The 15,491-nt window shown below is 56.6% G+C and overlaps 1 protein-coding gene across 4 annotated transcripts in view; it reads left to right on the plus strand.

Moving 5' to 3' along the window:
* Nucleotides 1-3,185: 3,185 nt before the first annotated feature.
* The window catches only part of Cacna2d2 (calcium voltage-gated channel auxiliary subunit alpha2delta 2), a 123,804-nt gene continuing 111,498 nt past the window's right edge, over nt 3,186-15,491 (plus strand). For all 4 annotated transcript variants that reach the window (XM_048334994.1, XM_048334996.1, XM_048334995.1 and 1 more), the window contains exon 1: nt 3,186-3,406. In XM_048334994.1, the coding sequence (XP_048190951.1) occupies nt 3,186-3,406 (221 nt within the window). The remainder of the gene's footprint in view (nt 3,407-15,491) is intronic.

The raw sequence follows: 15,491 nt of genomic DNA on the forward strand, positions 1-15,491 counted from the left end.
CTGTCCCTGGCTTCTTTTAGCTTAAGGCTAGCACTCTGCCACTTGAGCCACAGCGCCACTTCTGGCTGTTTTCTATATATGTGGTGCTGAGGATTCGAACCCAGGGCTCCATGTATACGAGGCAAGCACTCTACCACTAGGCCATATTCCCAGCCCCATTTCCACTTTCTTGGAGATAAGAGTCTTGAGAGCTAACTGCGATCCTCAGATCTTAGCCTCCCGAGTAGACAGGATTACAAGCGTGAACCACCGGTGCCCAGCCATAGATGTGTCTCTAATCCTGAAGCAGAGTACACTGCATGCTTCTGTGGTTGAGACAGAACCAAAGATGGGGGACTGAGATAAGAGGGCCCCTCCAGAGGAGGGAGAAGCGGATCCACAAAGCCTTCCTGATGCTATGAGCTTGAAGGGCTCATGACTTTCTTGATAAAGTCGAGGGGTGTCAGGGGGCACTCCAGGGAGAGGGAGTTGCAAGGTAAAGCCACAGGACACGAGAGTCTTCGCTACATAGGTCGCTGTCCAGCCCATTGGTTGGAGAGGGAAAAGGCTGAGGGAAAAGGTCAAGCAGGCAAGGATGGAAATGTTGCTGCCCTGGACATCCTGGACATGCCTGGCAGGCTTCTTCTTCTCATGAGTGGCATAGTCTAGCCCAGGGCCAGCTTGGCATATAGTAGGTTCGCTGTTAAAGCTCCTAGAGTTTTCCGGCTGCCATGTTGACCTTTTCTAGGCCCACGTATCCTGCTGGCTCGTGCCAGGCTCCTCTCAGAAGCGTTTCCTGCCTTTCTGGCATAGGTGGGTCGTTTCCCCATACCCCCACCCCCACCCCGCAGGCCTTTCCTGCTGAACCCACCCATGTGTGCCCATCTTGGAGGTCCTATTCCCTGAGAAGGCTCAGTGGTCTCCTCCCTTGATCCTCACCTGTGGCTGGTGTCAGGCACCAGGAAGCTGAAGATATTTTGATCTTCAAAAGCTAGAATGTGTAAACTCTCACTACCCGTTTTCTCTTAATTACCTTCCCTCCTTATTTGTCTTCCTTTAACGGCCTGTCAACCCAAATCCCCTGCCTTCCCTGCAGGGCCAGTGGCCTGGATTAGGCGTACATCTTGCGGAGGTTGAACCTGAAAGGCCCGCCCACCAACCACAGCGCCCCCTCCCCCCACCGTAGCCCCCGATGGGCCCCAGGCTCCCAATGGCTCAGACCCCGTCCAAGTGCCACCCTGATGTTGAACGGCAGGCAGGCAGGCAGGCTAGTCATAACATATTTCAGGACACGGCAGGGTTTGCTTTGGAAAGGTGACCACCCCACACATGGTACTCAGGAGAAACTGAACCCTTTGTGCTGGTCACCTTGAGGTTATATGTCCTGCAAACAAATGGGAAAAGAAAGACACCATGGGCCAGTTCTGCCTAGACATAGGGGGTTAACAAAGCTGAAGCTAAGCCAAGCCCTGGTGGCTCACACCTGTCATTCTAGCTATGCAGGAGGCTGAGCTCTGAGGATTGTGGTTCCAAACCTGCCCAGGTAGGGAAAGTCATCTCCAATCAATCACCCAAAGAAGCTGGGAATGGAATTGTGGCTCAAGTGGTAGAGTCGATGGAAGACAGTAAGGGCCTTCCCTGACTCAGTTTCCCATAGACCTTTCTGTCCAGTAGTAGGCCCCAGGCCTGCCTGTGCCCCCTGGCTTTTTGCGCTCTTTTCTTTTGATAATATTCTCTTGGGCTTTATGGTTTGGGGCCTTCAAAGGCTCCTTCGTGTCCGGGCATGTCTAGATTAAGTTGCCCAGCAGTTTCCTGTTAGGCAGTCTGTGGGTAGCTGCTGCTAAGAGGGTCCCATTCCGCACCGGGCTCGAAGGGGAATCTTCTCATCTCTTATCTGCCTCAGAGAGGGGTGAACTCCAGGGCCAAGTGAAGTAGGATCCTCAGTTGTAGTGCCTCGGTTTTACCAAGCGATCCACCCCCCCCCCTTTTTCACTTGCGGAGCCACCCACGTAAGCATTCACACACGGGAGGAAACTGAGGCTCTGAGAGGCAGGCCCACCAAGCTGAAGAGTTGAAAGTGACAGCAGGTGCAGCCTTCTCTCGGCAGGGGACAGACAGACTCGGGGGGGGGGGGGGGCTCTGGCACCGAAGTGATTAGGTTGTGCAGGGGTGAGCCGTCTGGTGGAGAGCAGTGTTCCCGAGAGGCTTTGCACACCCAAAGAGCTGAGGCCCTGGCGGCGTTCCCCTGCACTTCACAGGCCAGGGGCAGTGAGAGACTCCCACCTAGGGAGACAGAGGAGAGGCCCAGGTCCTTTCTTCCTGCCAGGGGGCTGGGTATACACCGCCCTTCTCCCCCAGGCCTCCATCCCCAGAGGGATGGGCGTGTGCGTGTGTGTGCACACGCGCATGTGTGTGCGTGTGTGCATGTGTGTGTGTGTAGGGGGTGGGGGGAGCTCGACCTTCAGCAGGCTGAAGACCTGGAGTCACAGGTTTAGACTTCAGCAGACCCAGAAGGCAGTAGTGTCCACACACACACACACACTTGCACACTTGCACACGCACACGCACACACGGGTCACCTATGCGCCTGCTTGGTGTCTGGGATGGAGGTGGGGTCTCCCCACGGGTGGGATAGGGAGGTGTGTGTGTGGTGGTGGGGGGGGGGCGGGTCACAGGGGCGCGCGCGTCCGCGTCGGGGGCGCGCGGTGGGGGGCGCGCGCGGGCGCGGGGGCGCGGGCGGGGAGGTCGGGGCGGGCGCGCGGGGAGGGGCGGGGCGGGGAGGGGAGGTGGCGCCGCCGGCAGGTTGGCGGCCGCCGCGCGCGCTCGTCCGCTCGCTCGCTCGCTCGCTGGCTGGCTGGCTGGCTGGGAGCGCAGGTCCCGGGCCGGGGAGCTCAGAGCGCTCGCAGCCGGCGCGGCGGCGGCGGCGGCGGCGGCGGCGGGCCGGCTCCTCACCCTCAGCCCCGCGCTGAGGCGCCGCGGCCCCGGGGCAGGCAGCCTCACGGTCGGGGCGAGGCCGCGCCGTGGTGGAGCAGCCGGCGGCGGCGGCGGAGGCGGCGGCGGCGGCGGCGGCGGCGGCGGAGGAGGAGGAGAGGCCGCTCGCCCAGTCCGCTCGCTCGCTCGCTCGCCCGCCCGCGCCCCCTCCCCGGCCCCCCCCCTCCCCGGCCGCTCGCCCGCCCTCCCCGCGGCGCCGCGTCTTGAATGGAAACATGGCGCTGCCGCCGGCTCGGACCTGCGGCGCGTCTCGGTGTCCCCCGGCGAGGGCTGCGCGCCCCGGGCCGGGCTGCGGCGCCGGCCCCCGGTGCCCCTCCGGGTCCGCCGGGTCCTCCGGGTCCGCCGGGCCCGCGCGCCCGCGCTGCTGGCTGCTGCTGCCGCTGCTGCTGCTCGCCGCCCCCGGCGCCTCAGCCTACAGCTTCCCCCAGCAGCACACGTAAGTGCCCGGCGGCGCCGGCGGGGTCGCGGGGCCCGGGGCGGGGGGCCGGGGGGAGGGGTGTGTGTGGCGAGTGAGTGAGGGACCCCCCCACCCCGGGACCCTCATTCCACCCACCCCCCCAAAAAAAAGACCCACAACACCACCACCACCCGGCCACCGGCACCGAGGCTCCCCCGCGGCTTTCCAAACTTCCCCGCGGTGCCCACCCCTTCGGTTACCCCACATTTCTCACATCTCCAAGACCCCCCCCCCCACACCCCTCAGGGCACGGGCTGGAGTGGATGGGGTTCGGGGGGGGTGTCTGTTGGCTGATACACCCCCCCCTTCATCCCTAGTGGCTTCTGTCCCAGCAAAAAGGGGAGCCCAAGGCTGGGTGAGGAGAGCTGGGGGGGGGGACGCCCCAGGACCCTTCGCCTGGAAGAGTTGGAGCCACACAGCCTGGGCCTCTAAGCACCCCCTTCCCCTCCCTGGTGGCTTCAGCCAGCCATAGGGAGCAACACCTCCATACCGGTCTTCTTGGGCCTTTTGCTTTTTTGGGGGGGGTGGGGGGTGGGGGGGTGTTGCATGCGAACACCTTGCTGTATGGTCAGCGGTCGCCTGTTCTTGGTCACCCTTTCACTTGAGGAGGGTCCCAGAAGAGCCCAGTTGGGAGGTGAGGGTGCTGGGGGTCAGGACGGAAGGTAGTTCTCTAACAGGGCGATGACATTTCCCAGCTCTGTGCTGGGGCTCGGGGTCCACGGAGTCTCCTTGTCCTCCCCAAGAGCCTGCAAAGTCGCCCAGATGTGTCCATTCTTGGAAGTGGGGGAGTCCGTCCGTCCGCCCGTGGAGTCTTTAGGACAACGTTTGTTTCCTGACACCATGCCCCAGTCATGTCGGTGCCCAGACACTCCTTTGGGGGCAACAACGTCCGCCCTGCTTGCTTTCCCGTCCCTGGCTCTGAGGAGCCACCTGTCTGGGGGACTCCTTCACCCCAGTGTCCTGGCCTAGGGTTGGGGGAATGGGGGCGTCCTGTCTGGTTGTGCTCAAGGGGCAGGGTCTGGCCTTGGTGGAGGGGACAGGTCAGGCTCTGCGTCATTAGAGCAGCTCTCCCCTTGGGTAGGAGCCCTTGGTACTGCCACGATACAGAACCTGCCGGCTCCAGCTTGTAGATTCTCCCCAGATGAGGAAAAAACAAACTCGGGAGAGGCACTGCTCTGAGTCGTGTGTGTGTGTGTGTGTGTGTGTGTGTGTGTCTTGTCATCTCTCTCCTCGTACAGTCTGACTCTGCCCAGGCGAGTGATCAGTTGGCAAATTACAGGTGCTGCACACGAATGTGTCCTGTCAACCGGCTGGAGTGTGTGTGTGTGTGTGTGTGTGTGTGTGTGTGTGTGGTGGGGGGGTACAGGGAGAAGAGAATGGCCTGAAGTTCGGGGCTAGTGAGTGTGTGTCTTATTGTCCTTCCTTTGCTACGGTGAAAATGGATTTAAGTTACGGCATCTAAAAAAGAGCAAAAGCATTATTTTCTGTTGTTCTTTTTTTTTCCCCTCAAAAGCCAAGCCACACGTTTTGGTTTTTTTTTTTTTTTCCTCCCTCACTGTCTCACCGTTCCTCAAGTTAAGGCTTCCATAGACGTCTCTTTCCACCTCTTCCGACCTCTCTCTCCCCCCCCCTTCCCTGCCTGCCACCTGCAGTAGCTGCTGGGCCTGCATGCGTCTCTCCCCTAGCAGGCCAGAGTGAACCCCCCGTCCAGTGGGGACACCTGTCCTTCTGTCGCCAGCCAGAGGATAGAGGCGGGCGAGACCACCGCCGCTCATTTCCAGCCAGACGCTCTTCTCTTGTCCGTATCGTTGGAGCTCATTCAAGGGTTTGGAACATGTCTTGCACACCATAATTAGGGAACAAGAAAGGGGGGGGGCTGCTGCAGGGGGGGCTGTGAAGCTATGAGCGTCGGGGGTGGGGGAGGTGTCGAATGATGTGACACCGCAGATGGTGTGCCATGACAGCCAGCGCCCTTCAGCTGCCCTGGTCCCTCCAATGATGCCTTTTGATTCTTGGAGGGAGGGAGGCGAATCTTGACGGTCCCCCTCCCCACAAGCGTGGCTGGTGGGATTGGGGGGCTTTTGTTGAACAGACATAAAAGGCTGAAGCTACCGCTGGGGCAGGGGTTTCCACAGTGTGAGTGGTTTCCTGAACCTTCTCCTTCACCAGAGTGGCCAGGCCAGGGGCACAGGGATACAGGTGGATTTCTAAGGTAGAGAGCGGAACTGTCCATCTCGAGTCGGCGGGGTGAAAGTCCCCAAGTGGAAAGAGGAGGACAAGACCCTTGATGATCAAGTGATTTCCTCATTAGTGTCAGCCAGTGAGAAGGGACCCAGCTTCGCGAACGGCTGGGTTTTAAGCAAGTGCAGGCTCGGGCAGCCGTTATTTCTGTAATCCCTGTGGCAGTGTGGCTCTCTGCCTGCCTGCCTGCCTGCCGGGTGAAAGAGACCCAGGCTCTCCTCGGATTAACAAGGACAGAGGAGTTGTGCTTCCATTTTAAGGTGGTGGGGGGGCTCCCTTTTCCCATCTGGACTTGGGTCAAGGTTTCCGACAAGGGTGGGGGAATCATACGTATGTCTCTTGTATGCATGTGTGTGTGTATGTGTGCACACTCGTGGGTCAGAACTTATTGGCATCTCATATTTTAATTAGGCCCACCCTAGTGATTAGGTCTTTGTCGCAGGCTGAGAACAGCCCTCCCCTGCTTCCCACCTGAGTCTTTTCCTCCCCCCTTTCCCTGTCTCCCCTTATTTGGGTCTCTTCATCTTTATACACACATATGTATCTATGTATAGATACACAAGTATCTATGTATGCATCTATGTATCTATGTATAGATACACAAGTATCTATATATGTATCTATGTATAGATACACAGACACACATGTGTCTATGTATATATGTATGTATATATACACATAGACAATCATGTGTCTATGTGCATATATGTATATACACATACACACACATGTGCCCATGCATGTATATTTATCTATGTATATACACAGATACACATGTGTCCATGTATGTATGCATACATACATATATGTACATATGTATATATGTACACACACACACACATATATATATATCATCGGCCACATCTTTTATCCCTCACATTGATCTGTGCGCACCCGGACCGGCCTGCCCCTTTTGTCCTCTGCGTCGGGTCTGTGTTACTCTGTCCAGTGGCATGCTTGCTGAGTACTGGCTGGAGCAGCCTCCCTGGCCGCCTTCCCTTTTAGGCTGGCTTTGCTCAGGGATGGGTCCCTGGCCTCCCTTCATCTGCTATGCTGAAGGGAGCAGTGAGGACGGTGAGGGGTTTGGCCCTCTTACACATGACCAACAGCCAGCCTAGGTAGGTGCTTTGCTCCTGAATGGACACCCTGGGAAAAGGGCCCATGGCCAGGCATGGGTCAGTCAGGCTGTAAAGGTAAAGGGTGAATGACAGGTGTCTGTCTAGGCTTCTGAGCCCGTATTTCTCCAGCCTCGTAGCTCTCCCCCGTTGCAGGGAGGCAACCTGGTGTGTGTGGGTCCCTCATCTTTCCAACAACCTGCCGCAGCTTTGGCAGGTGTGTGTGTGGGGGGAAGTGGGGAGGCTTTGCAGCCTGCTGCCGCCGCCGCTGTCACCAAACGCAACACCACCAGGTACTCGCAAGCAAGCCTCCTGGTGTTGGGGATTGGAGGGAAGACCCTTGGACTGCTGGCCCCTGCTTTGAAATCTACCATTACCGGGCACCTTGTCCTGGCTGGCTATGTCAAATAAGTCCTGACACGGAAGGAAAACTCATTTTCAGATGGGTCCCCTTCCATTGGAAGAGCAAATCTCCTTCCAGAATCCTCGTCATAGGCGACCTCCCCGAGGAGAGACTGACCCCAGAGTGGAGCTGTCCCCACAGCGGAGCGAGCCCCTCCTCCCCTCCGCTCTGCGTGCAGGCAGGCACCCACCGCCGGCTCTTGGTACCTCCGTGTGTACAGAAGGCACCGTCTCTCCCGGGAGGAGGAACTTCACACACAGCGCCCCCTGTGGGCGACATACCTCGTCTGCTCTGCTATCTCAGCATGCTTTCCTCCTCTAACCAAGGCCTCTCCACCCCCAGGCTATTCTCATCCACCCTGGAGGATTCCATCTCTCCTTTCTCCCCGTAGCCCAGCTACAGGGTGGAGGAAATGGCCAAGGCTAACGATGGCCTTCCCTTCCTTCCTTTTCTTTCTTGTCAGTCCTGGGGCTGGAACTTAGTGTCTGGACCCTGTCCTTGAGCTTTTGTACTTAAGGCTAGTGCTCTCTACCACTTGGGCTCCACTTCTGGCTTGTTGGTGGGTTAATTGGAGAAAAGAGGCCCATGGACTTTCCTGCCAGGGATGGCTTTGAACTGCGTAAGACCTTCAGATCCTGAATAGCTAGGATTACAGGTAGGAGACCCCGGGGGCCTGGCCCACCTGGCCACTCACCTGTGTTATCTCAGAAGTCCTCGTTGTGCCCCTCCCTCAGATGGGGAGACTGAAACTCAGAAAGATGGAAACTTCCCAAAGCCCACAACTGCTAGAGGAAGGTCTGGAAGCAGATGGCTCTGTCTGTAGCTGCCTTGCCCTCCCCCCGGGGGGGGGAGGGCACAGGAGACCAGAAAATGATGGAGTCTGCGGGAAGAAGAGGCTGACTCAGTGGGAGGTGGGTGAAGGCCTCCGGGCTGTACCCTTTCCTCCTCTGGCTCCCAGACAATCCCAAGGGAGCCTTGTCATGGAGTACCCCCAGCCCAGAATTGTCCCCATACCAATGCATTTCATCATGGGCCGGGGCTGTTGGCAGGATGTGTCACAGCAGAGGAATTTAGAGTCCTCTAGATTCCAGTGTGATTCGAGAAAGAAAGGCAATGGGGAGTAGAGCTTGGGGGTGGGGTGGGGGTTATTATTGGATCTTGCCAGCACTAGGGGGCTTTAGAGGACTCAGGCATTCTAGGTGCTGAATGGACGAAGCAGGTAGGGTGGGCAGGGCAGGGGCCCAGGGTTCTCAAGGGCTTGTTCTTTAGGAAGGCCTGGAAACAAATTGGGATGCCTGGTCCCTGCCTGGCAGAGCAGTGTTGCCTCTCCCTTTCCTCCTCCAGCCCTGTCCCCATCCTGTGGGTCTCCTTATTTGCTTGGGAACCCACCACCTGTGTCTCTCAGTGATCCAGGGTCCAGATTCCGGGAGGGGACACTGGAGCCTGAGGCAGGGAGGGGACTGGTGGTAGGGGGGGAGGGGGGGTGTTGCTTTCCCTCTGCTGACTTCAGCTCTCCAGGCTGAAGAGGGGGAGAGTCTCTTCATGTCAGGTTTATTTTTTCCTGGTGTCTACTGTCTAAACAAGAGGCTACAGAATCGATACACATATTCCCGGAGGGAAATGTGTTTGTGCTGTGTGTGGTTGTGTTTCTCCCTTTGCCTTCCTCTCTTGGTCCTGGGTAACCTGAAGAGTCTCCTATGTTTCGGGGCCAAGGACTGGGGTTGGGGGTAAGGTTCTATGCAGGTGACCACAGGGACTGAGATGCCCCTAAAGGCTTGTGGGGTCACTGCAGAGGTCTCCTGGGACTCCCTAAAGAAATCAAACATTGCAGGCCCCCGGTGGCTCATGCTTGTAACTCTAGCTCCTCAGGAGGCTGAGATATGAGGATTGAGGTTCAAAACTAGCCCAGGCAGGAAAGTCCTTGAGACTCTTATCTCCAGTAAACCACCAGAAAACCAGAAGTGGCGCCATGTTTCAAAGTGGAAGATTGCTAGCCTTGAGCAAAAGAGATCAGGGACAGCACCCAGGCCCTGAGTTCAAGCCCCACAACTGACCAAAAAACAAACAAACAAACACAAACTGGTCCTGGCAACTGATCCCTGACCCCAGTAAGAGTGGGGCTTCACAGTCTAGGAGACCCTGTTCTTCTGGGATTGAGGGACGATAGCTAGTCACTGGGGTTGGGGCACCCCTGTCAAAGGCACATCAAATCTTTTTTGTGTGTGTGTTTTTTTTTCCCCAGTCCTGGGGCTTGAACTCAGGGCCTGGGCACTGTCCCTGAGCTTCTTTTACTCAAGGCTAGCACTCTACCACTTGAGCCCCAGCACCACTTCTGGCTTTTTCTGTGTATATGGTGCTGAGGAATCGAACCCAGGGCTTCTTGCACACTAGGTGAGCTCTCTTCCACTAAGCCACATTTCCAGCCCTAGCCAAGCCTATTCTTGTCTGCTGGGTTGCTTGGTGACCTTGGCAGTGTTCCGCCCCTCCTTTCCCCTTGGCCGTAGTTTCTTCTAGGGTCCTTCCAGCTCTGACATTTTAGTGCCCCTCACAAAGCAGGCCTGGGGTCTTCTCACTTCTCTCTCAACATTCTGTTCGAACAGGAGGTGAGATCTGACTCAAAGCACAGCTGGCTTTTTCTCTCTGCATGAGGGTTTTAGGAGCTCATACCTTGGGTGCCTGGAAGTGTCTCAGACTGACCCACTTTGAGCTCTGATTAGCCTAATTGTTTAGCAGCAAGGGAAGGGCACAGGAAATCTCTCCTGCAGGTCCTTAGCCATCTCTTCCCACTGAGGAAATGATGGTCAGTAAAGAAAGGGGAAGGAGCCTGTGGCCCATGCCTAAGAACCTACTTACTCAGAAGGCTGAGGTCTGAGGGTTGTGATTTGAAGCCCGGGTGGGCAGCAAAGTCCTTAGGACTCTTATCTCCATTAAAAAACAAAACAAAAAACCCAGCAATCCCAAAACAAAACAAAAAAAAATGAAGTAGAGTTGTGGTTCAAGTGGTACAGTGCTAGCCTTGAGCAAAAGCAGCTCAGGGAAGCTAGGTGTCGGTGGCTCACACCTGTCATCCCAGCTACTTAGGAGGCTAGGATCTGAGGATCGAAGTTCGAAGCCAGTCCAGGCAGGAAACTCCTTGAGACTCCTATCTCCAATAAACTACTCAAAAAAGCCAGCAGCAGTGTCGCTGTGGCTCAAGTGATGGAGGGCTCACCTTGAGCAAAAGAAGCTCAGCAGCCAAACCCAGAGTTCAAGACCCAGGACTACCAAAGGAAAAGAAGAAGAAGAAAGAAGCAGCAGCAGCAGCTCAGGGACAGCACCCAGGTCCTGAGATCGAGTTCGAGAGCCAGCCTGCGCATGCACGCACACGTGTGTGCGCGCGCACAAATACACACACGTGGGAGGGGTAGCTGAAGAGGGAGGGGAAGAAGTCATCCCTCTGTTTGTTTGTCTGTTTCCAGTCCCTCTTTGGTCTCTTGCTTCCCCCTCCTTTCTCCATGGAGTGAAGCCCTCTTGACATTCGTGAGGCTGCATGCCCCTCCACCAGCCGCGTGACCTCCGACACATGCTCAGACTGAGTCTTGGGGCCTCATCTATACGTCCTCCTTCATCGTTGTGCTGCCTCATAGGCTTGGGATGTGACAGGTCATGAGGGATGGTACCCACCCCAAGGATGGGATGAGGGTGAGTATGGAACTTGACTGGATCTAGGAAGGTTCTCAGTCCAGCGGTGTTGCTCTGAGCACTGGGCACCAGCCCCCCCTTGAAGATAGGACCCAGCCAGGCCCTACAGCCACGGAGGCCCAGTTTTGAGGTTCTCATTCTGGGGTTTTCTTTCCTCTCGTGTTTGGCCCTTACCTTGGCCTGCATGCACAAGGCTGCTTGCATGTGGAAGTGTCTACACCTGTGTGGTTTTGCACACATGTTGGGGGTGTGTGTGTGTGAGTAGGTATATATATTTTTATACACATGTATTTGTGCTAGCACATTGTATGGAGGAATGTATGGAGTTGTGTGCTCCTATGTATGCGCAGGGGCAGGTGTGTGTGCGCCTGGGTGCCTGTTAAGTGTGGGCATATGCCTCTGTGTGTGTGTGTGTGTGTGTGTGTGTGTGTGTGAAGTGTAGTGTGAGGCACATGACAGTTTATCTCTCTGCAGCCAGAATGAGCTTTCATTGCCCACCTTGCGCACCTGCCTTTGATGTGGATGCCAGAATTCGCTGGGCAAACGCTGGCGGTGCGCGGCAAAGCCTCCTGCTTTTCGGGACCTGTGTTTTAGCAAACTTTTATGTCGGGTAACAGCCGGAGTTAAAGCTGAGCCGGACAGTTTGATCATCTCCCAACTGGCCGGATGACAGTCTGAGAAGGAAACGCACCGGGACTGTGTCCTTGCCACTCAGATGGGGGCAAATGGAACGGTGTTCCCATTTGCCGGGGGGACTGGGGACTAGACCAGCTCTGTGAGTCGTTGCGGGGAAGGGAAGCATCTTTACCTCTGGATGCAGCCCTTGCAGAGCGAAAAGTCTGGAGACGAGCGTGGACTCAGGCACAGTGGGAGATGCTATCTGTGTGACCTTGGGCTGATAATTTTTTTTTTTAATCCTTGAAGTAGGTGCTTCCCTCCCCCCCCCCCACACACTAAAGGACAGGAGATGGACAGCACTGGAAGCATCTGCTGCAGGTTTAGAGGGCTTTCCTCCTGCAGGATACCCTCGTAGATCCTGCATCCTACATACACATCCTCCACTCAGCGTGTGTCCCGGGAAGACGCTTCCTTTCAACCATGCGCTTCCTCTATTGGGACTTGGTGGACGCAGGTGTCTGGGCGCCCTATGCTGGGTGCTTGCCCTGGGGTGATGAGGTCAGGAGGCTGTGTGGGTCTTGATCGGATGGGTCCTCATGTCGGAGTGAACTGTAAGTGTTGCTTTCTGGGCGTTCTCCGTGTTAGCGTTATGGCCAGGCCTGGCACGATCCAATGTCCTGAGTACTGTTAAGAAGGAGTTTCTGTAAAGAGCAGGCAGAAATGGCTGGGAGGGGGCACAGGAAGCCTATAGATCAGGTGGGACCCCCTCGGGGGCTGAAGGCCTGTGCGGAACGATCTTCCGGAATGATCTTTGTGAGCCTTCTGTGCTCCCCTGACTTAGAAAGGACCTATCACAGCTCCAAATGCCCCTCCAGCTCGTAAGTTGGGAAACTGAGGCCCAAGGTGTGGGCAGTGGGGAGAGCCTTCCCATTCGAGCTGGCCGCCCCCGAGATGTCGGCAAGGCCTGTTCCTAGCCCTAGTACTCCATACACACGGCTTGAAGGGTGATTCCCGTGTGGCCTAACTCACACTGTGACCCACCAGGATTTCTCTTAAATAACCGTATCTATGGCATGGGGTGAGGGAGCAATTTGAGGTTTCCTTGGGGAAAATTGCAGAGCAGAGCTCCTCTGCTTGTGACATCCCAACTCCAGAAGCTTCTTGCTGGCTCTGTATGTCCCTGCGCCTTTTCAGGGCTGCCTAAGCTTTCTGGGTCTCCCTAAGAAGGACAGCAGGGTGGGCACCGAGGGGCCGGCCTCTTCCCCAGGAGGGAGAGAGGCCCCTGCTCCGCCTTGCATTGCCAGCCCGATGTGGCATTTTCATCTTGATAACTTCCTTCCGGACCTTGCATTCCCCTCCCGCCGGCGCTGCCTGAAATGCTGTATTTGAAGCCTTAAAGGTCAGGCCTGATGCTGCCACCAGTTCTAACAAACAACAAACACCCCCCCCCCCCGCCCTGCCTGCCCGCCCCACCCCCCTCACCCCCAACTTCATTTATTAGAAACCAGAATGAGCTACCAGAACAGCTGCTTTCTGCACAGAGGGCCTTCTTGGACTGACATTTTTCCGGTCTCTGTGACCTGAAGGCCTGCTGGCTTCTTCTGTTCTCTCCTTGGATTCCGCTCCCCACCTTCTGCACTGTTTCCTCTCCAGCCTCCAGCCAGGCTGAGCCCCGGGCAAGTCCTGTAGGCCCTGTGGCCTCCCCTGCCTCCTGGCCTTCATTCACCAGGCCAGCTGAGCCTGAGTACTGAGACACAGTACTGGCCCAGCACTGGAGGACTCTGGCCCCCTACCACTTGTGGGTCTCTCCTACAAGCCTGTGCCCTCCTCTAGCTCTAGGCCACTTCATTGGAGTCCTGCAGGAACAGCCATTGAGCCGTCTGCCATGCTCTCTCTCCCCCAACACACAGTCAGTGGAAGGTACTGGGCTACAAGGAAAGGCGCTTATTCTGTGCATGTGTTGGCAACGGCAGGGGGTGAGGTTTTACCCAAGGCCCTGCCTCCTGGACTGGGAATCCGAGGCGGATGAGTGTGGGCTGTGGGGACCCAGGCCTGTCCTCCGCTCTGCCTGCCTGACTGCCCTTGGTTGACTTTCCTTCTGAGAACAAGATGGCTGCCACAGCTCCAGGCATCCTATCAGACCCGGACCTTAGGTGTGAAAGGGGACATGTTTCCCTTGGATTTCTCTTAAGAGGGGAGGAAAACTTACCCAGAAGCCCTCTACCTCCCCCCCCACCACCAAGGCCTGCTTCCTCTCACACCTTATTGGCTAGCTGTGGGTCACATGCCTCCTCTTAACCAATCACGGCCACAGAGAAGGCACATAGTGACTGGCAGAGGCTAATGGGGATTTACCCTTGAGCTGAGCATGGGGTCACCTTGGGGCTGGAGGTGGAGATGTTGCAGGCCTGAGTTTTGTTAACAGCAAGGCAAGAATGGAGGACAGGGAGGCAAGTGGCAGCTTCAGGGTCAGACAGGAGGCCTGAAGGTAGGAGCGGAGAGGAAAACAGAGGAGTCTGTGCTCAAGGAAACGGGGAAGCTGCTGTTTTATGCACCATATTGGTGTCAGGGAGCTGGGCTGCGGTAGTGTTCTTTCACATAGGCTAGCTGTTCAGTGAGTCTAGTCTGTTTGTTTCCCCGTGTCACAGACAAGGCCGAGCCAGGCTCAGCCTCCACACTCCCATGCTGCCTCATCACCCATGGCCCCCTGCAAAACCTGCCTCTCTGAGGAAGGCCTTGGAAGGATTATCAGGGGGCTTCACGTTTTCTCTGAGCTTGTGATACCCCTGGATTCCTTAGAGGCCCCCTGGACCTTCTCCCGATAGAACGTCTTTGCCTTCTCCTTGTGATACAGTTCTACTTCAGCTCCTATATGTGCAGCGCAGGACACTGAGACCTAAACCAAGGGGATGGAGCGGCCATTGCTCTCGAGTTGCTGGGCTATGCCAGTTGGGTTTGGCTAGTCAGGGGCTGAAAGAGGTCATTCAGGCTGCTGTTGGGGTCAAGGGCAGCCGGTGTTGGGCAGCAAGAAGCCACTGGTTCAGATGATATGTGAAGACAGGGCAGCAGAAGGAAGCCAAGTGGGCGCTGACAGCCTTTAATGGGCCACGATGAAGAAATGTCCCGTGAGCCCAAGCAGAAGGCCCAGATTTACCGAGGGCTTCCCGTGAGCTTTCTTCCATCCTGGGGAAACGATAGCTTCAGTGTGGATCTGCTTGTGCCCGTGATGAGGCTCTGTTTGTGCCTACAAATACATTTTTTTAAAAAGGAGGAAAGCCTAGAGTGTCACAGGCTGGCTCCCCAATGAATGATAAGTTCCACACTAAGAGGTAACGGTGATCTCATTGACCTGATGCCTGACCCTTCCCATTATTCTCTGGGCTCTGTTCATCCTCCCCTTCTCCCACCTACTCTATCTCCCCAGGAACCCTCGGCTGCGCCAATCATCACTCAAGTGGGGAGACTGAGAGGGAGGCAGGGAGGGAGGGAGGGAGGAAGAAAGGAAGGAAGGAAGGAAGGAAGGAAGGAAGGAAGGAAGGAAGGAAGGAAGGAGTAGCATGTAAAGTTATTCAAGCCAGACTTTGGCTGGTACAAACCTAGAAACCCCAGGGGCTTGGGGATCAGGGTCACAGGCCTCCCCTCTCCCCTTCTCCAAGCCTTCTTGCTGTGGGAGGCAGGGAACGTCTCCTCCCTTTCTCTCAGCCTGGGCGTCCTCGCCATCCCCAGCACCCTCCCATTTGCTGTCCCATTTGCTCCATGCTGTCCTGTGAGCCTGGGTTTATGGTGTCCACAGCCCAGATGGCTGCTTCTGATAGGCTCCCACATAGGCTAGGGGGTGGGCCTAAGAATGTATCTGAGTGCCTAGGACCAAGTACCCTCTGGGCATCGGTCCCAGAAGCATTTACTGGGAGGATGTCAGGCCACAGAGGACTCTCGGCCAGCCCCAAGCAGGACCCGCCTGGGGTCCAGCTGGTCTCTCTGTCCCCTGAAACCTTGCTGACCTTCC

Source organism: Perognathus longimembris, chromosome 26 (genome assembly GCF_023159225.1).
Source record: "Perognathus longimembris pacificus isolate PPM17 chromosome 26, ASM2315922v1, whole genome shotgun sequence".
NCBI lineage: Eukaryota > Metazoa > Chordata > Mammalia > Rodentia > Heteromyidae > Perognathus > Perognathus longimembris.